This window comes from Taeniopygia guttata, chromosome 2 (genome assembly GCF_048771995.1).
Source record: "Taeniopygia guttata chromosome 2, bTaeGut7.mat, whole genome shotgun sequence".
In the NCBI taxonomy this organism is placed as follows: domain Eukaryota; kingdom Metazoa; phylum Chordata; class Aves; order Passeriformes; family Estrildidae; genus Taeniopygia; species Taeniopygia guttata.
Genome location: NC_133026.1, coordinates 20,734,460 through 20,759,464, shown reverse-complemented (window position 1 = coordinate 20,759,464; position 25,005 = coordinate 20,734,460). Strand labels below are relative to the sequence as shown.

At 36.6% G+C, this 25,005-nt stretch overlaps 1 protein-coding gene and 1 long non-coding RNA gene across 6 annotated transcripts in view; one reads left to right on the top strand and one right to left on the bottom strand.

Annotated features, from left to right (window-relative positions):
• Positions 1–3,058: 3,058 nt before the first annotated feature.
• Positions 3,059–25,005, bottom strand: part of TRDMT1 (tRNA aspartic acid methyltransferase 1) — a 29,650-nt gene continuing 7,703 nt past the window's right edge. For 3 of the 5 annotated variants that reach the window (XM_012571488.5, XM_030264600.4, XM_072925488.1), the window contains exons 2-11: positions 24,092–24,201; positions 22,366–22,442; positions 20,824–20,895; positions 16,983–17,048; positions 15,453–15,522; positions 14,092–14,175; positions 13,231–13,598; positions 9,227–9,284; positions 8,078–8,207; positions 3,059–3,688 (exon numbers count right to left, since the gene is read on the bottom strand). In XM_012571488.5, the coding sequence (XP_012426942.5) occupies positions 3,588–3,688; positions 8,078–8,207; positions 9,227–9,284; positions 13,231–13,598; positions 14,092–14,175; positions 15,453–15,522; positions 16,983–17,048; positions 20,824–20,895; positions 22,366–22,442; positions 24,092–24,201 (1,136 nt within the window). In that variant the 3' untranslated portion in view covers positions 3,059–3,587. Of the gene's footprint in view, positions 3,689–8,077; positions 8,208–9,226; positions 9,285–13,230; positions 13,599–14,091; positions 14,176–15,452; positions 15,523–16,982; positions 17,049–20,823; positions 20,896–22,365; positions 22,443–22,692; positions 22,759–24,091; positions 24,202–24,717; positions 24,999–25,005 lie in introns of those variants that run through there. The other 2 variants (XM_072925489.1, XM_030264601.4) reach the window with 2 other exon arrangements.
• Positions 15,913–18,358, top strand: LOC140682601 (uncharacterized). Its single transcript, XR_012054486.1, has 2 exons — positions 15,913–16,429; positions 18,156–18,358. It is a non-coding gene; the product is annotated as an uncharacterized lncRNA (long non-coding RNA).

Below are 25,005 nucleotides of genomic sequence, written 5' to 3'. Positions count from 1 at the left end.
CTGTAACACTCACTATTTGCACAGGCAAAGAGAAAATGGCAACTGGAATTAATTTTGGGCTCTATGTCTATTTTTTCATGGTTTCACATTATTTTTCCATGGGTATTTCTTTGATCACTTCAATTTTATACAATATTTACATAAGACTGCTCAGAAATGCTAGTGCTCTTAACCAATTATTATTTAATCTCTTCTAAATCCTTAATAATATGTCATATTCTTTAAATAATACACAGAAAAAATACAACACTTATGTGGTTGTAAATACATAGAAGACAAAATATATTAAATTGCTAAGGAAAATAAATATAATTCAGTATTTATACAAGAATTCAAGTGTTAAACTTTGTATGAAAAGCAAGAAGAGGAGCCAAAGGACAAGTTGATAATTGAACAATTAATCCATGAGATGCAGCAAATATTTTTGAAATTTTCCACTTATTTTAGAAATGTGTGATAACTGCTAAAACAAATTGTATAGTCATTGAAGCATTGTGACTGTTCAGATTTCTATTGAAATGTCTCTGTCAAAACCAAAATGGGCTTTCCCTTGTTTATATTTAAGAAATAGCTATCGCCAATCAATGTTTTCCCAGACTGTAATACAGACATTCCTGAAAAGCCTTATAATTGTCCTACCAGACAAAAGTGAGATAAAAAAGGCTCTGGGCAGGAGCCTTACATTCACTGCATGGAAGGATGCCCCTCCACTTTAAGCATCAAAAAGTACTCAAACTCACTGCATTAAAAAAATGGTGTTTTAGTAATTTTGCTGCTAGACAGGTTTCTTCATGAGTATAGGGAAACCCCACACAACTCAGATACAAACTAGCTGGTATAGGGAATATTTTTGTAAGTCAATCTGCAAGCTTAAAAAATGACTACATAAATATAACACCACCAAATATGACAACCTTTTTCTCAGTGGAAATTCTCAAATTTAAGGGAATACAACCACATTACCTCACTCAGATAATGAAATGTAATTAAGGCATGCAAATGAATGAGGTACAAAATCAAAAATCAGATTCTGGGTATTGTCCTCCCTTTCCAAAGCTGTTTTCCAGATTTTACTTCTTCACCTTTCAGCTGCTTTTGTAATCACATTTCATTGCAGTGAAAATGCTTAAGCTGAAGTTGCAAAGTACAGCAATGATGTAGGCTGCAAAGTACTTAGGATTAGGAGACTGCTTGGAAGAGGAAGCAACATGATCATCAGGTGAGGTCAAGCAGGTACAACCCAACAGAACTCAGTAAACCAGTCTATTAATAACAAACCAAGGGGATAAGCAGCACTCACTCAATTTAGCTGCACCAGTATTACAGGGTTAGCAGGGGTAAAATACACAGATATCTATTTACAACTCTGAATTATTTCAAGTTTTTTTCCTTCAGAAACAGCTCAAATTAGCAAACATATTCAGTCTTTACAATCATACTGAATTAAAATTCACTATCCATATGTAACTGGCTCTGTATTACTGTATCAGTTTTAGGTGCAGCTAGGTACATTTCGATTTACACTTCAACACTAAGTTACAAGTGGCATATAAAGCATTAAGATATGTTCTACACACAAAGGAATTGAAAATTAATTGTTAATAATGATCTTTTTCCAAATATTACTACAGTGAAGCAGAATGAATAGAATATTTACATGATTTAGCAAAAGGAAATTCCAATTTATATATCAAATTGATATCCTTTGTTTTCATACCTATGTTTGGAAAATAATAGACAGCAATAGATCTTTATACAACCACATTTCTACCAAGAACAAGACAAACAAGACCATACAGATACTAGTTATTGATCTGGCTGATAAATCTACACAATAACCATCGTGGGTATAGGTGACCATGGTTCACTGTCAAAACCCACCTGCTCTTTGCAGTTTAGTAGCCAGCACAGCAGTACTTTTTTGATATTTCAGTACTACAAGTGACCAGGTGAGAACAGAGGCCAACTTCACCTTCTCTAGGGCTTTGTCCAGAGCACTTTCAGGAGAAACCATTTCCATTTCTCTTTCACAGCTGGAACAGCCCAAGTGGGCAATATGCTCCTGGAGAATCAGACAGGCTGAAGTAGGTCAACCCAAGCTTTCCCTGGTATAACAAAGCAGCAGGCAAATCAAGACTGAAGAAGAAACTCAGGACCCAGCATAAGATAAAGCTGCATTAATTTATCTACATACATTTATTTTTAAATTGTTTTCAGGACTACAGCAGATGAAAATACAGTATCTCTACAGCAGCTCTGCTCTCTGTGGTCTTCAATTTCTCCTGCACTACCAAACCCAGATGGAACATACCAAGACTGTTCCAGTGTCATCCCACTGGCTGGGGGGAGAGGGGGATGAAACTCATTCATTTTTAGGGCTGGCAACTTTAACTTACTGCTTAGGTGCACAGGAACTATGATCAACTACAAAATCTTTCTGTCTTCTGGCACATAATCTCCCTAAGGATGCTTACTAAGTATCATTTTAACTCTTCCTCACTCAAGCTGTTTTTAATCTAGATACCAATGGGAAAATCCCAAGGAAAGATAACTAGATCACACGCGTCTTTAGAGGGCTTTCAGTTTTCCCATCATTTTCTCTATAATTTCAGATGTACTGAACTCACAAGACTTGATTACAAACCCACTGAGTCCAGCTCTATGAGGCACTGTGCAGGGGAGCACTGGGGATGGCCACATGCAGTGGTTTCACCTCAACACATACTCCTAACCCCAGTACTACTACCAAGGTTTGTGAAGAAATTTTCAGAAGAAGCCCATATAATTTTTCTCCAGTTCTTATGTCACAGAAACCTAAACATGGAACTTTACATTTTTTTAATGTCTTTTACATGTAGGTCTTTGGTAAGGAGCAATGATCTTATCCTGAAAAATGTAAGTGAAACAGGGAAGTTATTGTCAGGCCTGTGATAATCTTGAAATATTTTCATTCAGCTGCAACTAAACAAATCATTCCAGACAAATACAGTTGGGTTCCAGAATCCTATGGGTATTTAAAGATAAGACAACCATAAAGAACAACACTAGGTCTTAAAAATTATATATAAAATATTGACTTTATTAGTTTCATGAGCTACAAAAATTACATCAAAATTTCAGATCATATATACAGTAAATCATTTCAGAATGGATCACTTACATTTAAAGATTAAGACATTTTTCACATAGAATTTAGTCTCTGCACCTAATTGAAACAGCTTTCACAGTTTCACACAGTACTGAGAAAATGGTTTCAAGATAAAAAATAAAATAAAAAAGTAAAATAAAATACTCTTATCCTTTCTCATTGAAGTATTTGCATATGCTGCTATTTTTCATTCTGCAAACTATAAAGAACTTTTAAATAAAGCAAAGAAGTCCTGTAAACTGCCATTTAAATAAAACACCTATAAAGTTTAAATCCATCATGAATGCAAGTTATTAAAAAGATATCAAAAATTTTCAGCAAAATGTCTGGACAAATATCTTGGCAAGCTCTGGTTTTTGTCCAGGTTCCATCAGCTTTCTCCCAAAAGGTGGAAGTATTTTCTGTCACCAGTCCATATGCATCAGTTCCAGGTTCTAAATTATTCAAGTAGAATGGAGATCAATTTTGCCACCACGTGTACATTGAGGCTGTTTCCCAGAAGACGATAGCATTGCTTTACTGTTACCTTTTCAGGAAAACCTAAAACAAAAACATAGTGCAACATCACTAGTCTGGGTTTGTTCCTACTTTTTAGTCTAATTTTTTTTTTCAGTGAACATTTCTTAGTGCAGTTATCACAGATTGCAGCAGGATTCACCCTCTCTCCAGCCCCCCACAAAATTAACGAATTTAGAAAACCAATTCACAACCAATAAACTGGATTTGTATCAGTTCTTCTATTATCAATACTGTCATCTATGAAGTTTCACAAGAAGCTTCAAAACATTCCTCTGTTGTGTAACTACTGCTGATCTACCTTCCCTTCAGAGAGCTCAAAACATCCAGCAGTCTCAGGGAGGGGCAGCAGCACTAAATCCCTGCACAACTGCTACTCTAGATAACATCCACAGAAGAACACGACCACAGCAGAAAGAAAACGTGACAATTCTGCAGATGGACTAAACTGTACTCCATAAGCTTTATATTGTACTTCCCACATGATCTCCTCTATCAGTTCAGTCAAATCACAAGTCTCTCAGTGCAATATACCACCCATACAGATTCAATGATGAGCAAGGCTTATTCAGTGAGTGATCAAGCAGCTGAACAATTTTCCATGTAATTCAATGCTGACCCCATTAAACACACTCTGAAATACAGACAGCAGGAGAAATGTCCTTCCCATAGTAAGTGCATGGCCTGGCAGAAAGGGAGAGCCAGTAAAAATGACACCAGCCCAGGTATTGTGAAAGAGATGTGCTGTGTACTGACTCCCAAGCTCCTGAGAGTGAAGCAGTTTTGAGCAGCCAGTTTGTCTGCTCTGTCCTTGTTTGCACTCTTACCTTACTCCAACTGTGAGAGGTAAAGTACATTTGCTTCCACCTGAGTGAAAGATGAACAGCAGTGGCAACTTAACTGTTAGGGTCATATAGTAAACTGCTGAAATTTGACCACATTCAATTATTTCAGCATTCCCTAAGAGGAAACACGCAACTTTGACTCGGAGGTCATCACCGCCCCAATTAGCTCAGATGCACAAGCACACTGTGAGTGCAAGTAGTGATATGCATGTTCTGAAATTTTCACAGCTGTTCAGAAAAAAATCTGTTTCAGAGAGAGCTCAGGAGAGAACGTGGTTGGACAGTTATTGAGCCAAGGGAGGCTCTGAGGAGGAGGTGGTGTCTGGGAGGAGTTGTTCCATCCTTCTCTGCCAGTTATTAATGCCTCAAATGTGGACTGCTTTGGTAAACACATCTTCTGCCAGCTCCATCCACTCTGCCCGGCTTCCTGGCACTCACTTTTGGGCAACCGTTCCTCTGTCTTTGGAACGATCATTTGCACTCCCACACACACTTCCTTAGATGAAGTTTTCACATTCCATCAATGAATAAGGTACAGAATAAAAGCATTTTAAAAGCATACATGAAAATAAATATGTATTTATGTACACACACATGCACTTACAGCCCAAGAAGCCTATCTGAATACTGAAAATGTCAGAATTTTTCCTTCTACCTTTTGGCAACCAAAAGCCAAGAATTAATTTTCAGAACACATGGTTTCCTTTATCCCAAACCTCCTCCCTCTGACTGTTAACATTGTCTTGCACTTTCTATCTTCTTGGCTCCAGAGTGGCCTACATCAGAAGGTCAGATTCAACAATACTCTCACTGCAGCATTTATGTCACACACAGAACCTGAGGACATTGAGGTCTTAACAGCACATACTTCCCCACCACGCTGGGTTTTGTTTCCTAAAAGCTTGCATGCATTGTTAATAAGAAAAATGGAAAACACATCCTGACACCACTCTGATGAAAGCAGGTCACAGGTGCAAGAACACTGTGTTCACTTTTAACGATATTGCTGTGGGACCCACCAGAGTGACTAAGACAAATTACTGCAGTATTTCATTGAACTACAGTGCAATTACTATCTATACCTTTTGATGTTAAAAGCACAAATAAATCTAGTCATGTTAAGAATGAACAATGACTTTAGCTCTGGACATCACATATTATAAAAGGCCATCAACTTCTTAAAATGCAGAACCATTTAGACAATCACGTTTCTTCTGATGATGCTGTAGCTGCACTAGTAACAGCATCTGTTACAAAGCTGCTCACAGTCTGTTCACATAGTTTTCAGCTTATAGTTTCCTCATGCTTCAGTTTCTTGGACCAATAACGTATTTACAGTGGGTACAATTCCAAGCTTCCTGGTTTTGAAAATTTCAGCCTAAATGTTGCTGTAACTATAGAACACAGTAGCAGAAAACTTTTAACACATTTTAATATGAAAATACCACATTTCACAATAATTACTTGAAGTTTAGCATAGGAGAAATGCTGTCAAGGCAACACCCTTTGCTGCAGCCATAAAGATATCCACTTTAAAAAAAATCCAGAGCTTGCAAATTCTCAAAGGAAACTGAGATTGTAGTACCTAAATTCACTAAAGATTTCTGTCAGGCTAGAGTCAAATAACACTTTTTTAACCAAAAAGTGGGAGAAGTTTTAAAAACAAAGAAATGTCAGACTTGTGACTCAGTGCAGGGGGAAATGCATATTCTACCTCTGACTCAGGAGTATATGCCAGAGGAAACCACTGAATGAGAGACAGGCTTGCTTTATGTGTCATCAAAGTTGGAAAAGCGGTACCAAGAGGGAAGGAAACTGCAAGAACTGTAAGACAATTTTAATACTGCCATAATTATGGCAAAAGGCTACTCTCCACTGAAAGGTGGAATCCCAAACAACAAAAGACAGGTCTGCTAAATGAACACATTGTACATGGTGATGATCTGGATGAGCCTCAAATTCAGAAGCCTGATTTGTCTTCAGAGTTCAGTTCTGGTTTGCAAAAATATTGAACCTCACAGGTGTCTCTTCAGATGAACTCTAAACAGAAAGCAGGGTAACACTCCAAGCATGAAATGATAAAAGTCAAGTTTCACAAACTGATCACCCCAAAGAAGTGGAGTCTTTCCAACATAAATCTCTCCATTGTCTCAGTTCTCCCTTTGTAAAATACAAGAACACATTAACCCATCTGCACCTCTCAGTAATGTTTCAGAGACTGATTTAACAGTGGAAAAGCTCCAGCTGTATTTAAAAAAAGAGAAAATGGGCAATTTTGTGCACAAGAGACCTTGAGCAGCATGATAAACCTATACAAGCCCATTCCAGCTCTGTTAAGTTCAAGTATTTTGACATCAGTCTACATTAATATGAAACAGAGCTGTAGAGCTGTGCTAAGAGGCTGTCTGCAAATAGAACAGATCCATTAAAGACAAGAGGCCGTGAAAAAGCATTGCATGTTGGTATGTAACAACACAGAATACATTTTCAAATACTCATACACATGTAAGCTCAGTGCTGGCAGCTCTAGTTTCACTGTGCAACTTTGATAATGCTCTCCAAATGTAACAATTTTGAATATAGTAAGTAATAAAAGAAAAAAACAAACTAAATCTGTGAAAGAAAGAAAAACACAGTAACAAGCACATTTATCAGAACTCTAAGTCACTGAGGAAGTCAAAGCAAAATATAACAAATTACTCAAGGTTCAGTGCTGTCTTATTCTTTGAGCAATCTGGTCTAGTGGAAGGGGAAATAGATGATCTTTAAGGTCTCTTCAAACACAAACCCTTCCATGATTCTATGTATTCTTCTGTTGCTGAGTGACAATAAATTGATCTGATGTGATGTCAACAGGACAGTTTCTTAGCAGACAATAACAGCTACACTTTCCTGTTTGCCCTTTTTTACAAGGAGAATTCTGATGAATTTACTTCAGGTTTAATTCTTGTTCATGTGTATCCAGTGTACTGATACTGCTGAGTCTTGTTCCTTGTCTCCTTCCTCAAAAAAACAACCACTTAGAAAATGAAGAAACTGACCAAGGGCTGCCTTCTCTAGAAAATAGAGATGGCTTAATAGACTGGTTACTCCTCAACAAAGAAATATCTGTACCATCTGAAATTCCCTGTCAGCAGCTGTACACATGTGGAAGGGAGAAAGCATGCAGTTCAAACACCGAGAACCACAAACAGACTTCCTAAGCTAGCAGGATATGTTGATTACCACAGTTGTGAGTAATACTGACTGCTGAATAAATAGTTTCTACGTTAAACAAAGGTATTCCTCCATTGTGCTTCACTAACAGAGCATTTTGCATGCCAAAACCTTCTTCTTGGCTTATGAAGATAAACCTCATCACAGAAGCTGGTGCTTAGAAAACATGAAAAAAAATAGTGGAATTTTAGAGAAATTCAAAGTTAGCCAAACAGCAAGAATCAACCAACCATAAGAACTGAGCAGTCTGAAAAAAAATGCAAAATAAAGACTGGATTAGTCCCAGTAAAAAAAAAAATTACTTTGGCATTTCTGAAGAATAATGTAGAAGTGTGTATTTTGCAGCACGTACCAAATTCCAAAGGGAATCCATGAAGATTTGCTATTTCTCTTGGGGTAAAGTACCTCAGTTTTAGTGTTGACAATTTTATAAGCTTCTCTTCTTCTGGTAATTCGTCAATGTGTTTAAACACTGATTCAAGCTATGAAGAATAATAAAACCAAGAAATATGACTGATGCAGGCCAGATACGCAAAATTTACAGTCACATCTTAATAGATTATTTCCTTAATTATCAAAGTAACAAAGACAATAGCATGTTTTGCTTGAAAGTGTTATTTGTACTCTGTTCTTGCAGACAATATCTCAACACACAGACTTGCAAGAAAGAAATCAATATTGCCATTAGGACGTTCATCATTTCTTCCTCCAATTCCAAGCTATACCAATACTTAATGGGGCAAAGAATAAACATTTGTTAATGACAAAGGACAGTGACTCAAAATAACTCAGTAACAGACCATTCATACAAACTAAGCTGTGTGGATGCAGCTGTTTATTAGTAATACTCTCGCTTTGAGATTATCCTGAGTTCCAGAGCTGCATTCCTCTTATGCTTAGAAATGCCCTATAATATTATTGAACAGCACAGAAGTGCAGGAGGAAAGGCTAGTGTACAACACAGGCTTTGTGAAAAGTATCTTTGAATGCTGATTAACCAGTACATTTATTACCTTCCCCAATGCCTAAATACCACTTGGTCATGAGCTTAGCATCAATAGTAGAACTTTTCAAAATACTCTTCACAGATAAATAATTTTGAAATTCAAACATGTTAAACATCTGACAATATTTCCTGAATTATATGCATACAAAAAACAGCTCTTGATTCACTGTACTGTAGGTTCTCCATAGAACTAGTAATTTTTAAGGTTTTCACATACCCTTGTGAAACCTCTGTATGGCATGACAGATAGTAAAATAATAGGTACTCATATTCTCCTCACAGAGAGACACAGTTGTAATTTTGGTCTAAACAAACTGCTGTCTAGGAACACAAAGTAAACCAATTGGAAACTCAGCTGCCATAAAATGTACATTTAAAAGATTTTTTCTTATAATATTCAGAATAACAAAGGAGAAGACAGAAAAAAACTCCAGCTTTGAAACAAGTCTCAAGTTTTAAAATAAGTAATTTTAATATGTTAGATTGCACACTTACCTGTACATCTACCGCTGTTTGCAGAACTGAGCCAGTCCCTTCTACATAGTGTCCATACCTTAACAACAACAATAACAAACTTATATTAGTATTTTCACTGGATTTCATGGCCTTGACAACTGCAAAGGTGCAGGGAGGTTACTTAGGTTCCTTAGCCTTGATGAACAAACAGCCTCCTGGATAGATATAGCAGAAACTCTTGTTATAAACTCTGCTAACCCTGGAGTGCAGTCCCCTCTGAATGTGCTCTCTGGGGACGAGTCTGCCCTCAGTGCTCAAGGGTATATCCACACTAGTGTCTTATACATGGCACCTACACAAAGCCAAAGAATTCAAGCATAGGAACACCAAAAAAAATCCCCATCTACATTGCCTAAACCAATTTTACATTACGGCAAAATGTGTTAAAGGTAAAATGGTCACAGAGGTTCAAATTAGTGCTCCTTATTGAAAGGAGGATCACTAGTGTGAGCCTCCAGCTTTCATGTCAAAGCATTAGGAACAAAGTGGTTCAGTTAGGTTTAACTTCTGGTTGCTTGTAGATTTTCTACTGAAAGAAGGGTGATGGCCAGGCATCTATGCAGAGCAGAAGACAGAAATAAGAAGAAAAACAATTAAATCCAAGTAAACAGTAAGTAAACTTGAATTCTCAAATCTGTGATAGCTGTTCTGCATGCTTTGTGGTTGACTGCTTAACAACATGTTTACTCTGTAGTCTCTTCAAGGCTATCATTTAAATATAATCATGGGCTTTCAGAAACATGCTCTGTTGGTGTAACTATGGCAGTTTGAACATTCTGAACAGAAAGAGAGGGAGTCAACAACAGATGTCTTTGTCCTGCGGAAGGACTTCAGAAGATCCCCTGCATTAGAGGGATGTGGTCTGCATCAATTGTTAACAGACACTCTTCTCTAGTTTTATCTGTACAACTGTAAAGGAAATTATAAAGGTCTTTTGTTCCACTTGGGACCCATTCCTAAAGCATGGCACTAGTTATGTTTCAAGCCTCTCTAATTCCACAGTGAATAAAAGAATACTCTCCCTTCAGCACAGATACAATGACCCAGCATGGCTCAATCTTGAGTATTTCATCCTCAGCTGAAAAAGCTACAATTAGTTCTGCCAATAAAAGGCAGAGCAGCACTCATTTTAAAACAAAGTGGTTACAAATCTTCCTCAGGAATAGAACACCTAAACGCTGTTACAGATTAAATACATGTGGAATCTATTTTGTAAATACATCATCTTTAATTGGTTAGTTGCATTCTGCAAATTCCCTAACACAAAGTTTAACGATGTGATACACACAGCACTGAGGAATCCTCATCCTCTTGTATAGCATCTGGTAATATTTCAGTTTACTATACTGAGCCAAAATGAATAAATGGGGTAAAATTCAGAGTGGTATTGAAGTGTTTTATTGGGAAAAATAAATATTCCTGTCTAAATAATTGGCACTAGAGTACAGAACTCCACCCCCCCAAAAAAAAAATCCAGTTGGTGTCTGCGCGCATTAAAGGCCGTGTATGTGTATGCATGCTGGTTTTTAATACAAATGTGGGCATATGGCTAATGTAATGTTAGTGGGATTGTTTTTTATTATTATTGAAGGTGCTGACTACAGAAAAGTTAACATTCCTACCTTAGACCCGGAACATAATTAAATTTTGTCACAGTAAAAAAATGACAGATTGATTTTCTGACAAATTTCATTACAAGTTTCATTACAAGTTACAATGAAAGAAGCTGGCTTAAGAAATTACAGTCTTCAATTTTCAACTGATTCAAGATTCCCTGCCTCTTTTATTTCTGTAAGCTTTAAAAAAAATCTTTTCATTTCATACATGTATTTTTTCTGGGTATATTGTGTTGCAATATTTTGACTGACAAAAAGTAATTTCCACAAAGCAAGAAAACTCTTCTGTAATTGATATTTGCACTATTTTAAAAGATATCACTTTTCTTGTCAACAGCATATCAAAAATTTAAAGTCTATCTGGAATGACTACATCTAGAGAAGTTAGATATGATTTTTACTTCCTCTGTCCTTTAAAATAGTCAATTTCCTTTCAAAACTTCAGCCACCACAAACACACTGCAAAGGGAAACCACGGTGTTGGTAGTCTCATGGAACTCAGCAATCATTCACTAAGTGCCCAGGAAGTCAGGATCAGAAGGGCACACAGAAATACCTGCTTGATCTCTCATGCATCACAGGCCATTACATTTTGCTGTATACTCCACCGAAGCTTTTCAAAAGACATACTGATATAGCAAAAATCACTGATGAGCTATCTGTGTTTAAAGTCCCTGAATTAGAAAGGACTAGAGAAGGCACACCCAGATTATTTCCATCACATGAACCTTGATAGAAATTCCTGAAAACCAAAGAGAAAAGAGGGAAATTTTTCTCCCACTCTCAAAGCTGATGGTCAGCGCAGCTTACAAGAAAGACACCAGACAGGCACAGCAGCAGAGGGATACTCTGTACTACCCAGAGTGCTGATCCACCCCATTCAGGGGTCTTTTTCCTAGATCTCATGCTTCAGAGAAATATAAAAACAGAACTTCTGGAACAGATACAGAAGGGACTTATTTTTTGCCTCAGAAAGTGACTTTAATGAGATGTAATTATAAACTCTCTCTTAATGCGGAGCTGTAAATGAGATGATTCCATTGAGAAACATGTTGGCAACCAAATTCCCCAAAGGCTCTTGGAAAACAGAACAAAGATGGTAGATCAGACAGAGCTACCACCACAACTACCTCCATATCAGCAGAGGGATAAGAGTCACCTTCCCCAGTGTCAGATTTCCTACCAAGTACAAAGACTTGATTTTAACTACTCAGGAGCCTCCTTGAGTGTGATCTTGATAAACATGACCACAAACTACTATGATGTACTTTACTGAAACCACAAGTGGCCAATTACTTTTGATGACACTTAAGGCATACATAAGACACATCAGACACCATTCTGGCTAAGGGGGTTTTTGACTAATCTAGTTAAGAAAGATATTCCACAAGATGCTGACTCCCCCTCAACTCAAAAGAGTGAGAGCAGAAAAGGCACATACATATATATCAATGAGACCTGAGGGAAAGCCTTTCCCATTGCACAAATTTCAAACTTAGAAATTCTTTTTCTCCTTCTTTACTGTATAAAAGTTAAAAAAATCCTGCAGGAATTCTATCAATTTGGCAGTCTAATTTCTCCTAATTAAAAAAAAAAAAAAGTTACAATTAGTTTTAACTCATAATCTAAGACATTTTATTGAAACACTCAGCAAACTCAAAAAAACCAATCAAATTAGAAACATTTATCAGAATTAAAAATTCCCACAAATTTGTGGGCTCCAACCAGAATGTTTCAATATAAATGAATTCAGTGGAAAAGCTCCTGACCAGGTTTCCATGGAGTTTCAGAACACTCACCAACTTCTAGAAGTCAAACTTAAAATTGTAAAGTACAAATCAGAAAACTACTAGACAGAAAAGCACTGATGTTCTGCTCCATCAAGTATGATTTGTAATGCAGCAATCTAACTAGTTTCATGACAATCCACAGCTATTCTGATCTACATAGCTGAAAAATCCAAGAAATCAATAAAATGTACAGTGGAGACAGATTTAATGAGGAATGGATCTGTCATGCATGACACTTTGTAACTTCATTGAGCAATATAAAGCAATTCATTAATGAATCAGCACTATACCAGTCTACTGGAACCATATTTCCGCAGGGATAATTAAGCTTCTGTGAAGGTCAACAACAAATGGCAACTGTCTTTTGTGAATGCCTTTTTGGAGTGGACACATGATGTTCTGCCAGACAGATTCTCATGCAGGCATTCCACTGGACCAGACAGCACAATATAAAATGAGATTTCTTTCAAGGCCTAGGATTTTTTGATGAAACACCTATGATTTTACAGACACAAGTGAGAAAATACACTTAAATTTTCAGGACATGATTTAGCAAGATATCTTCTTGGCAACTTACCCTTTTGTAAAGCACGTGGATCTCCGGCAGGTGGGTTTAACAATGTCTAACAAGAGAGCATAGCGCAGTAAGGACTTCGGTGGTAAGAAATATTGACTCATTTCTTCATTTTCCTCTTCCAAGAAGTCTTTTAGCATTTGAATAGAGGAATCATTATCCTGATTATGTTTCCTTTCCATTTCTTCTACTGTTTCAAGCTTAAACAGAAAGGGCCCTTTTGGTAAACTCTTGCTGCTGGAATCTGGACCAACGTTTGGATCCAGATTCTTCTCCTCAGTGGACAAAGAAGAACTGGTTTCACCCACTTTGTCAGTGACTTTTTCCTTGAGTACACCTTCTGGATCCTGATCTGGGAATCTTGTCAATATCTAAGAGGAAATTGTGACAAAAATAAAATTAAAGAACTGTATTTAATAAACAACTTGACAGCCAACCACAAAAAGAGTAAGAATTCCTTCTGAGATGCTCACAATAACCTTTAGATGTTATTTTCATGAACATTTAAAAAGCAGTAGTATCAAGATTAGTTGACCTATTCGCAATGATGTCAGACCAGCCTCAAATAATTGCCTTTGCAGAAAGACCTTTCCAAGTGTGTAAAAAATATAGCAGTATGCCTGTTTTCTAGCCCACTATCAGGCTAGAAAACACATCTCCCAACTGTTTAAAGCCATCTAAGCTACAGATTTGTACATCAGTTCTTACAAAGCTCAATATCCAGGCTGAAAAAGAAGACAGAAGTTAACTTTTCTGTTGGACTCACTCACTCTTCTCCATTTATCAACACACAGCACTAAACTGAAAATTTAACCCTCAATCTTCATGAAATGAAGCAAATTGAAGTAACATGAATAGACTCACTTGACCAGGAGCTTGAAAGGAAAATGGTTCTTGTTGAAGTTTTGCAATTAGAAAATACCGCAGCCTGGAATTGGGAATGCCAAGCTGTAATCAAAATTCAGAAGCCTTTAGTCCATGTGATACTAGAGAAAAAGTGATCTATAGCATCATACAAGTTATCTGCCATTACATGCAGTAACAGAACTATGACATACTAATATATTTTATGACTTCAGACAATATCAGCATTCACAGAATCAGAGACTCATAAAATGGTTTGTGCTGGAAGGGACCTTGAAGGTCATCTAGTTCCAAGCCCCCTGCTGTGGGCAAGGACACCTTCCATTACACCAGGCCAGCTCAGAGCTGGCCTTGAACACTTCCAGGGACGGGGCATCCACAGCTTCTCTGCTCAACCTGCTCCAGTGCCTCACCACTCTTATCACAAAGAACTTCCTCCTGATTCTAACCTAAAACTACTCTTTTAAGTCTGAATCCATTCCCCCTTGTCCTGTTACTACAAACTCTTGTTAGTCCCTCTCTGTCTTGTAGTCTCCCATCAGGTACTGGAAGGCTGCAATTAAGTCACCCTGAAGCCTCCTTTTTTTCCAGGGTATTCTCTAGGTACTAGTTGATAATATCTACACACTTGTAACTTCCATACCTAAGTACTTCCAAAGATCCAAATGAGCAATTATTCTCTGCATCTCATGCTTTTGACCATCTCTGTAAATGAATATGAATGTAAACAAAATTTTATGTGACACAAATAGAAAAATTCACATGCCTCACAATTTCTTGGGACAGGTACTATCTGTTTTCTGTTAAAAGCAAAAAAGTCTCTCTTTGTCTTTTTAAACAAGGAATTATAAGACACCTAACAATTAAATAAATCTATCACAATTGGTTTTCAAGCTACATTCTATTAGCTTCTCTCAAATATTATGGTACTTCACTGATTCCAGTTAGTCTTGCACAATCTGAAATCTCTCTCAAACTTTTTTCAGTTTCCAGGGTAACATAGAAACAAAGCTCCTCCTCCCACAAGAAACAGTCACATTTTCTGTGCTGGGAAATCCAGAGGCTCTGAAGCAATGAGGCTCCTGCAGGGAAAACCACCTTCCTGGTTACAGTGTAAATTAATGCCTTCTTAAAAATATCAAATGGTAGCAAAGCAATATGGGACTAGGATCTGAGCACAAACAGCAATACAATACTGGCATAAACCAGTATGAGAAATCAGAAGTCATGTCAGTTGGTTTTCTCTTTCAAGTGTACCTCAGCTTCAGGCATGACTCTTTTCTAATACAGAATTTTCAAATGTTCTTGTACTCAGTGCACTTTGAACAATTAAATAATGATAGAGCAATTTTAGTACTCACACAGGTTGGAGACAAGAGAAATTCCTGATATTTAAATCCACATGTTGCTAGTGTTTGCAAAAGTTCATTTCTGAAAGGAATTAAAAAGCAATTACTCCCTTCACCTAGTCTTCAGCCTCTTTTTTAATCCTAAATAAACACAGCTTAAATTCAACATCATATTTACCAAAGCATTCATTGAAATAATTGGACAGCAAATTATTGATATGTCATCTATTACTGAATTTGAGAGACAACATATAAAGTTCAGTGTTAGAGACTATTATACATCCAAAGGCACCTCACTCTTATAACAGTGCAAATGCCTCTTCAAAAACATCCTATCTCTAGGAAAGTAATTGTAGTGTGTCAACAAGGAAACTAATCAGAGGGCAAGATACTCTCTTTATTGAGAATCATAAAACAGAAGATTAAAATCACTACAAATAGCTCACTACTTCCTTCTGCTCCTATACACAGCACCAGTTAAGCCTAACAAAAAGGCTAAATAGAGGGATGACAAAAATCAGTGGTTTTGATTATAAAAGCGAGGTGGGACAGTGCTTTATAAACAATGGAAAAAGACTGTAAGGGAAATAATCTTAAAAAGACTTTTCTTCTGTATTCCACGCAGACTGCACTAGGCTGGAACTATACAATAGACAGGAGCTTTGACCTGTACCCAGCATTGCATACGAGACTTCATCCCAGGTGTCATAAGAGAAAACAGGTGTCCTAACTGGGGTGTTTTCTGCAGTACAGCTTGTCCCAAGCACTGGACAGCAAGGCCCAGCCTAAGGAATCCTGAGGACTACAAGAGAAGACCCTGAACACTGAACCAGCTGAGCATGACTCCCAGCTGCCTGCCACATTCAGTAAGAGCATGACATAGAGGGTGGCAGCTGGTGCTTTAAGGAGTGCACAGAAAGATCCCACTCTGTTCCAGTGAGAACCGAGAAGGAAGATGGCAACTGTCTCCTGCTTTGGTCACAAGAGAGGTGAGTGCTCCTCCTGTGATTAGGTAACTGTAGTGACACATTTCCTCTTCCACATTTCAGATTAAGACTAAATACAACCTTCTTATTGTATCTCTGGACCATTTGATGGCAGCTCTGAATCAGGGATAATCTACTAACAGTGCACTCAAGAAAGCCCCAAGACTATTCTGTGATCATAACACAAGATACCATGGGATCCTGTCATGAATAAGCCCCTGAAGCCTCTGATTGTAACACCTGTTATTATTTTTCTTTTAAAACTAATTCTGACCTTTTCTAAAGCAAACATGATCATCAAATAAAATCAAATCAAATACTCATCAAATAAAACTAAAAATAAAATACTGTTGTATTTTTTCCACTTAGAGACACAACCAATTATTTAGCAAGTTCTTTTCACAACCTAAGATTTTAATTCCTGTCCCATCTCCAGCTATTTTGTTAACTCCAATTCTAGGAAATAAAAATCCCTTCTAAAGAATAAATCCCTTCTCCTTCTAAAGAATATATCCTTTTTGCAAACTAAAACCTGGATAAATTAATTAGAGTTTACCTCGCAGAAGAGGATTCAAATCCTTTAACGTTTTCTAAAAGTAGGTATTTTGGAAGCTTCTGAAGCCTACAAGGAAAAAAAAGCAAATCAGTGTAACAAGATGTAAAGTACATTACATTCATCCACAGATCTGTTTAGCTAGTAGAAAGATCAAAGTATTTCCACATCATGCTAGCTGTTAAAGTTTAGCATCCTTAAAAAAACAACTGAATTAAAAATGTGGACTGCTGGTAAAAACCACAAACTCCACCTATGTTTGGATGAACACCTGTACCCTCTTGTACTCCATACATGTACTTTTGAAAATGTTTATCACTCTTCATTTCCTAAAGCAGATTATTAATTAGATTCAGTGTATAATAGGAAATATAATTGTCGGGGGAAAGCCAATTGCTACTTAGCCATAATACTGTTGTTTTCAAGTGCTCGTACTGGAAATCAATGTCAAAATGTCACATAAACCGTACTGATAACACATCAGAACCCGTATTTATTTAACTGATTTAAGAAACACAACATATTTAGAGTTCAAACTGCAGATATTCTCAATTTTCTAAACTTGACTTTTTTATTTTGATGGGGGAAGAAGGTGTGTCAGCTTTAGCAGGATCAGTGCAAAGGTCTGGAAATAGGCACATTCCAAAACCACTGTATTAAATCTCTGGAGAAATAAGCATGCCCAAACTGTGCCAGGGACTGTTCCAGCAATTTAGAAGCATAGATGATTCAGACTCAAGTCTGTGGGAACATTCTGTAGCACTGATTAATTCTGTAAGACTAATGTAGACACACAATGTCAGTCACACACTGAGATCTCAGAACAACATACAGAAGTAGGATGTTAATGCCCGCAGACAGCAGCTTCATGCTTATTGAATTTAGTGACTTTGGACTTCCATTGGAGCAAATCACAGCAGAATTTGTTTCAGCACATTTTTAATTACCACCAATTAAAGACACATGAATTAAAAGAACCACTGTATCTCACAAGAAACTGGAAAATGTACAAGAAACTATGCCAAATTTAAAAACACTAAAAATAATAGGGAAAAAGTAATATTAGGCGGAAAAAAGCAGCATCAACCAAATTCCTTGCAGAGGAATGGAGACTATATCTGCTGGTATATCTACCCACATTCTTAATCACTGATTACTATGAAACTTATTTTTCAGCAATGAATCCAGAGCACAGCCTGAATACCAGCACTCACAAGGGATTGACAGATCACAAGGCAACTAATCACTGTACAAAGAGGAAGTGTTAAGTACTTGGTAGGTATTAACATTAAAAATGTTTCTGTAAAAGCAGCATTTTGATGTTTTAGTATTGGATTTCACTGGGTTATGGCTTGGACACAATAAACAGACAGTATCTGGACCATTTGGGTTGGACTTTGCTGGCTGGGTGCTCCAAGGATTTCCCATGTCTTTCCAGATCTTGAAACTGTCCTTTCCATTATCTCTAATATTTGTCATCCCAGGCTACCTCTGAGTCTCATTTTAGTAATATTTCATTATAAATGACTGAAAAAAAGCTAAGTACATCCAAGGGATGAGAAATTATTTTATACTTTTCATAAACTGCATGCATACATAGCAATTTAGAATGTAAACAGATCATTCCCATATTAAGAATTTCCTTTTTTGGGGCTGAAATACTCCATACTCAATGTCTCACAAATGTATCATATTCAAAAAACACATAAGCACTATCTTAGTAAAACACAAATCCACTGGAACTGAGAAAGTCTACAGAAACCATCATGTTGAACCTTCTACTGACTACTTAGAGTAGGTGCTGCTTCAAGAACCCTCCCCAAGGAGATAAGGGACATTAGCTGTGTCTCCTGGAGTGTTGAGATAAAAGTGAGACAGCCAAGCCCAAGTCCTTTGCATCATGATGATAAAAATTCAGGTCCTGGAGTGTCTAAAGCTCTGGTTTTGAGAAGGAAAAGCTTCTGCTGTTTATCCAGCTAAGTCCACAGCAGCTGGGAAGCAATATTTCTGTATCAATGCACTATAATGTCCAAAAACAGCCAGCCTCTTAACTATGTTTCAGTTTAATGGAAAGGAATCCCCAGGTCAGGATGCCTTTAAGGATATGGAAGATACTATTATTCTGACTAATTATTAACTTAATCAGTATCTGCCAGGTTTCATTTATCATTTTAACAGATCAGTTGGATACCTGTATTACATTTCTTGTTCCTCAAAAGAAATGCTTTGCAACTTCTAAACAACCCACATTCTCTCCCTAATTTTGTGTCTCTGACAGAAGCAGGGGAGTAATAATAACAATTCTTTTTTCTCTAGGAAGAATTGTCTAACTTACTGGGCTACAGAATCTGTGTTTTGCTCTGTGTTGTCTGCCACAGATTTCTTATGTATGGCCCTGCCAAGCCACTCAGCCCTTCTGTGACATTGTTCTCTCTCTGCTCATGACAAAGGCAAAGACACAGTTCCATTTAATGCTGTTGGCTGCATAAAGTTTCTAGAACAAGGATGAAGACTCTTTTCTCCCAGTGCTAACATCAGTTTGAAAGAAAGGCTTTTTTGTACTGGCTTTCTTCTGTGTTGAAAGCATTAATGAAAAAAAAAAATTAGTAAAAGAGACACCAAACTTTCATCTGTCCTTCTCCAATCCTGACAGCAAGATGAACTAATGGAGGAATATATAGGGAACAGCTGTCCTAGTCTCCAGGTGAAGAAAGACTGCCACTAATAAAAATAATTATGGCTGTTTCATTAGGAACTGGGATCTGACCAGGCAAAAAACAACAGATGAATTCAAGGACACTGTCCAGACAATGCAGTGCTATTCAAATTCTTTAGTATTACTACTCCAAGCATGAGATTGTACTACAAACCAAAAACAAATCTGCCCCAAGATATCTAGAAGCAGCACCAAAAAGAACAGAGACTTTATGAATGAACAGAAGTGGTTGCAAGATGCATTGCATTGTAGAGTCAATAGCATACTTAAACCAATTTTCAAATGGTACCTTATGGTAAAAAAGGCAACCCCGACTGGGAAGAAATTATGATGTCTGGCTCCAGATCAAAAGGCTGAAGGATAGCTTTATTATAACTATACTATATTACATTAATATACTATTTAAAGAGAGACTATCCTATTCTACATACATACTTCTTACTTAGCTATCAACCTTGTGACTGCCTGCTGAGAGTCCAAGACACAGATGGATCCAATTGGTCGTTGAACCCAAACAACCTTTACCAGAATCCAATCAAGCAATCACTTCAGGTAAACAATCTCCATACCAAATTCCACATGGGGAAAACAAAGGAGCAGAGATAAAGGTTGTTTTCTCTTCTTCTCTCTGTGCTTCTCCTGAGAGACAGAATTATGTCTCTCTGTCCTGAGAATGTGAATGCCACAGTACCTCTTCAAAAGATGACTATACGTTGAATCTAAGCTTTTGTAACCCATTATTTTAAAAATTTCATGTTTCCATGAGACCAATAGACAAACTACTATATTACCTACTCCTGTTTCTATGTAAAATCAATGCAAATTTGATGTTGAACTGGAAAGAACTCTTTTAATTTATCATCTAGGCACAGTTTAAACAGACATAATGAAAAGGAAACCAGATGATGAAAGCATATACAGCAACAATGAAGTGATTACAGCATTAGTAAAATGCAAGTATTTGTAAGTCACATATGATCACGTGAAAACAAACACAGAATACAGCACTAGTAGTATCCCTCTAAAACAATAAAGATTATCTTGTCTCACTGAAATATAGAAGACCTAGTTACAACAAAGTCTAGTTACAAAAGGGCCTTTACAATGAAGGTAGAAGTTCATTTATACCTTGGGAGAATATCAAGGATATAGAGAAAGCTCTTGGACCGTGGATCGGACATGTCACCTTGCAGGCCAGTTCTAAGAAAGAATAAAGAAACACCGGTGTATTAGTCAGAGCACACTGGCATTTGAGTTACATCTTTCTACAGAATGCTGACACTTTGCTTTGAGTTTTGAAAGAGGATTCTGCAAAAGCATCACGTACAGACAGGAGGACCTGCTCACAGAGGCAGTGTCCTGAGAGATGCTCTAAGGAATGAATGTCTGCCTCTGGAATCCATCAGCTCACAGCAAGGTTAAAATGGAAGCATTCAGTAATGAAATCCACTCCCCTGTCTGCAAAGGCTTTAGCATTCTGGTCTTGTCCAGCAAAGCCTTTGAACGTACTTGGCTCTGAATGAACAAAAAACCCCCACTGGGTTTCTGGGAATACCCTGCTATTTTGCACTGAATATATTAAATTACTTCTATGAATTAAAGCCTCATTGTTCACCATTTAGCAGGATTGAGCCCCACATGAATAACTTTGGAATCAATTCTCTAACACAAAACTGGAAAGATTATGTAGGTAACAAAAATGATAATGATTCCAGGCCTGTGTTTCCCTAACTTATACTTGTATTAGCTCATGAAAAAAAAAAAAAAAAAAAGCTTGGTAAGATAAGAGCTTTAACATGTTTAACATGTATCTAAATTATTAGCCATACAGATTTTTCTTTTCATCCTATTATAAAGAAAAAAAATCTGAAATGTTTCCTATATACATCATTTTTTTTTTGTACTAATTCATTTTTACAGATCAGTACCATTTTAAAGAGATTTCTTTTCAATCTTAGAACATTCAATGAGATATACTTTCTTACACAGTCATTATTATCACCATCAACAGACTTTTTTCATTAAGCTACTACTTTGCATGAGTGCAGTTACTAGAATCTTACCCCACTGGTCACTGCTGTCAAATGATATGAATTCCAAATTAATCTGACAAATAACATCTCATTAAACTCAGTCTTTAATCAGAAAGATATTTCTCCTTATCATGCACAAAATCATTTCAAAGCCATTATCCTTCTGGTCTTGGCTAAAATAGAAATATTCTTCAGAATAATCTGTCTGTGTACATGTGCAATTTTCAAAGTACAAATAAAACCACATTACACTCTTAAGTCTCAGGCAGAACTGAGAAATTCCAATCCTCCTTCTGGAGTTGCCCCAGGAAAATATTAGATTGATATCTAAAAGGAAAGGCAGGACTCCCAAACACTAAATTTCACTATTAGAGGAATAATACAGTTCACAAAATTGGTGATTAAATTAAACTGAATTAATATATACATATGCAAGAAGGTGATCAACAATTAAGATGGAAATTGCTGCATTTCTTTCACTTCAGTAAATATCATGGTAAACAGAGCTATAACACATTTTCTTAGGAAGAGAAAGATACACAGATCACCCACACATAGTGTCATTCTTGATAACATTTCTCCTTTGACCTTATATAGTGCAATAACTACACTTTTTTCCCAAGTGTGCTGTACCTACCTTGTAAAAGGCTGACAGGGAGGACTCATCAAAATCATATCAAAAGATAATCTGTCAAATTCTTCCAGTGTTATGCCCTGAAAACAGAAAAAAAATTGAAGAATGTTGAGTGCTGTGAACCATATGAAATTCTCAAGTAATCTTTCCGATCAAACCCCTCTTACTTCCAGTATACTTCACTTAGCAAAAAACTACCTAATCTATCACTTGAGCTAGTAATTTAAAAATATATTCTACCTTGGCAGACCATAAAATTTAAATATGCATTCACTGCTCTTCATATGAAACAAAACACTAATACTAATAAGGTTAGCATTTATACATAACCTTGAGGTTTGTATCTGTTCATTCTTTGAGGTGTTTAGTGGTTCTTTCAGTCAACTGTTATTTCTCCTGAAAATAAAGTATCATTATTCAGATATGAAGTCTTTGTATATCACAACCAGTGTTCACATACTCAAAATATGTGTAAAAATATTTGAAAAGTAAAGTAGCTCAAGTGCAAATATGATAATTTTTACGGATCCAAATCACGGGTTTTAGCTCTTAGGAGCCCACTGGCAATGCATCCTATAAAGTCTATTTCATAGTTTTTCCCCTATAAAAAGTAGTCAAAGATATTGTATGGCTGGAATTCTCCTCTACAAAGACAATCCTGCTTAGAAAAGAAAGAATTAGGTCTGTGGTAGGAATTAATTACACTGGTAGAAATTCCTCTAAACTGTCGGTGTTGGTGTTTTCACCAACACTAGAGGATCACCACATTAAGGGGCCAGGAGGGAAGGACAATGATCAAGTAGTTATGATTTGGTCAAAGAAATCACTCCTTACATATTCTGAGGGATACCTATACAGGAAATGTAATGTAGCTACCCTCAGAAAACTAGACAAAAGCTGCTATTCTTTTCCAGTATATTTGAAGAAGATGTCACTGTCTCTAATAATCTGCTCTTGTCTTCTATAAAATGATACGGGCAAAGATTCATATTCTTTTCCCATTAGAAAACAATAACCTATCATTTAGCCAGTTATAATTGAGTGCTGAATAAGCAGTTAACCTTTAGCCGCTTATTTAACTCTCACTTAAACTGGTGTCTTGAAACAGACACAGTATCTTTTACCGTCATGTTGTAAAACTGTAAAAGAAGATTCAGAAGTATACAGTAATTTCTAACTCAATCCATGCAAAACTTCATGCCTAGCTTGCCCATCATCTATTAATACAGAATCCAATTTTACTTAGTTATTTTTCAAATAATTTGGCAAGTGACAGAATTCCTAAAACATTTTATCTATTGAGACCATTAAAAAAGATTTCAGGAGTGTTCAGTCCAATATATTTTGTTGTGTTTCTCTGAGCCCAAATAAAACTTCAAAACAAAGGCATGCCCCAAGTAAATTAATTAAATTTTTTCAAAGTACATGAAAATATTTTTTTAATCCGAAAATATGATTTTTGACATTCCTTCACTGATGGTAAGTGCTCCTCTTGACATTTATATAACCTTTCTTCATGCAGAAGGCAAGACTTACAAGAAAAGCCTTCAGTATGAAATCCCTCTTACTTCAACAAGCAAATACAGCACAAGCAACCAAAGTTAATGCAAAACTATTTTATCCATAATAACATAAATATTTCTGTTTCTCTTGTTAGTAATAAAGACAGTGAAAGCAACTCACATCTTACAAATGCCAGACTATGGTAAAAAACATATTAATTACTCACCTCAATAGTCTTTGCCCATAATGGCGTGCTGGGAAAGTTGTGCTTATAAACATCATTGGCAAGAGTGTTCACATCAACAGCAGCTACAACTTCTGCATGTGTGCAGCTTTCTAAAATTAAAAAAATAACTTGAAAATTCTAGCTTCTCTTTACTACTCTTAGAAAAATGTATTTGCTCAGTTGTGTTACAGCATTGCTCAAAACCAAAAGGCAAATTACACAATCAAATTCTGCTGTGTTGTCTTTGAAACTCTGTATAAAAAACATACTGTTTTTCTAATCATATGGGCAATACTTCCCTTCTTTATATATCCAAAAATGGAAGCTAAAGTAGATTAAAAAAGTAGATAAGTAAAGCAGGTAAAAAAATTCCAAACAGGGTGCACCTCTACAACATTTTCACCTCTGTGCAGGTCTCCGTGGCCAGCAAGTTCCTGGCTACAGGAATCCCAAGTCAACCTGCCAAGCCCCACTGCCACTACCTTACTCTCTGACAACATACAAGAAATAAGTGTGTTATTTTAGAGACTATTTTTTCTCATTATGAAAAAATAGCACCAATACGTTTGACATATGTCTACTCTTCCAAAAAAAATTTAAGATGCCTGAAAAACATTTGTGCTTACATTTCAGTAAAGCCTTAGGCCTCAAACTCAACTGCTGCCTCCTTTGAGTTAAAGGTCCCAAAATACCAAACTTGGCAGCTTCTCCTCTCTTGGACAGAGGTGTTATTGAAGAGAGGACAGTGTAACAAACTCACAGCTAAAAAACCCTGAAATAAAAATACACTTAAAAGAATGTAAATAAACAACTGTTAATTTATAGAGTAACAGAGTAATAGGTTCTGCAGAAGCTAAAGAGATAAAAAGAGCAGTGTTTACTCCATTGCTCATCATGTCACACTATTTGTAATT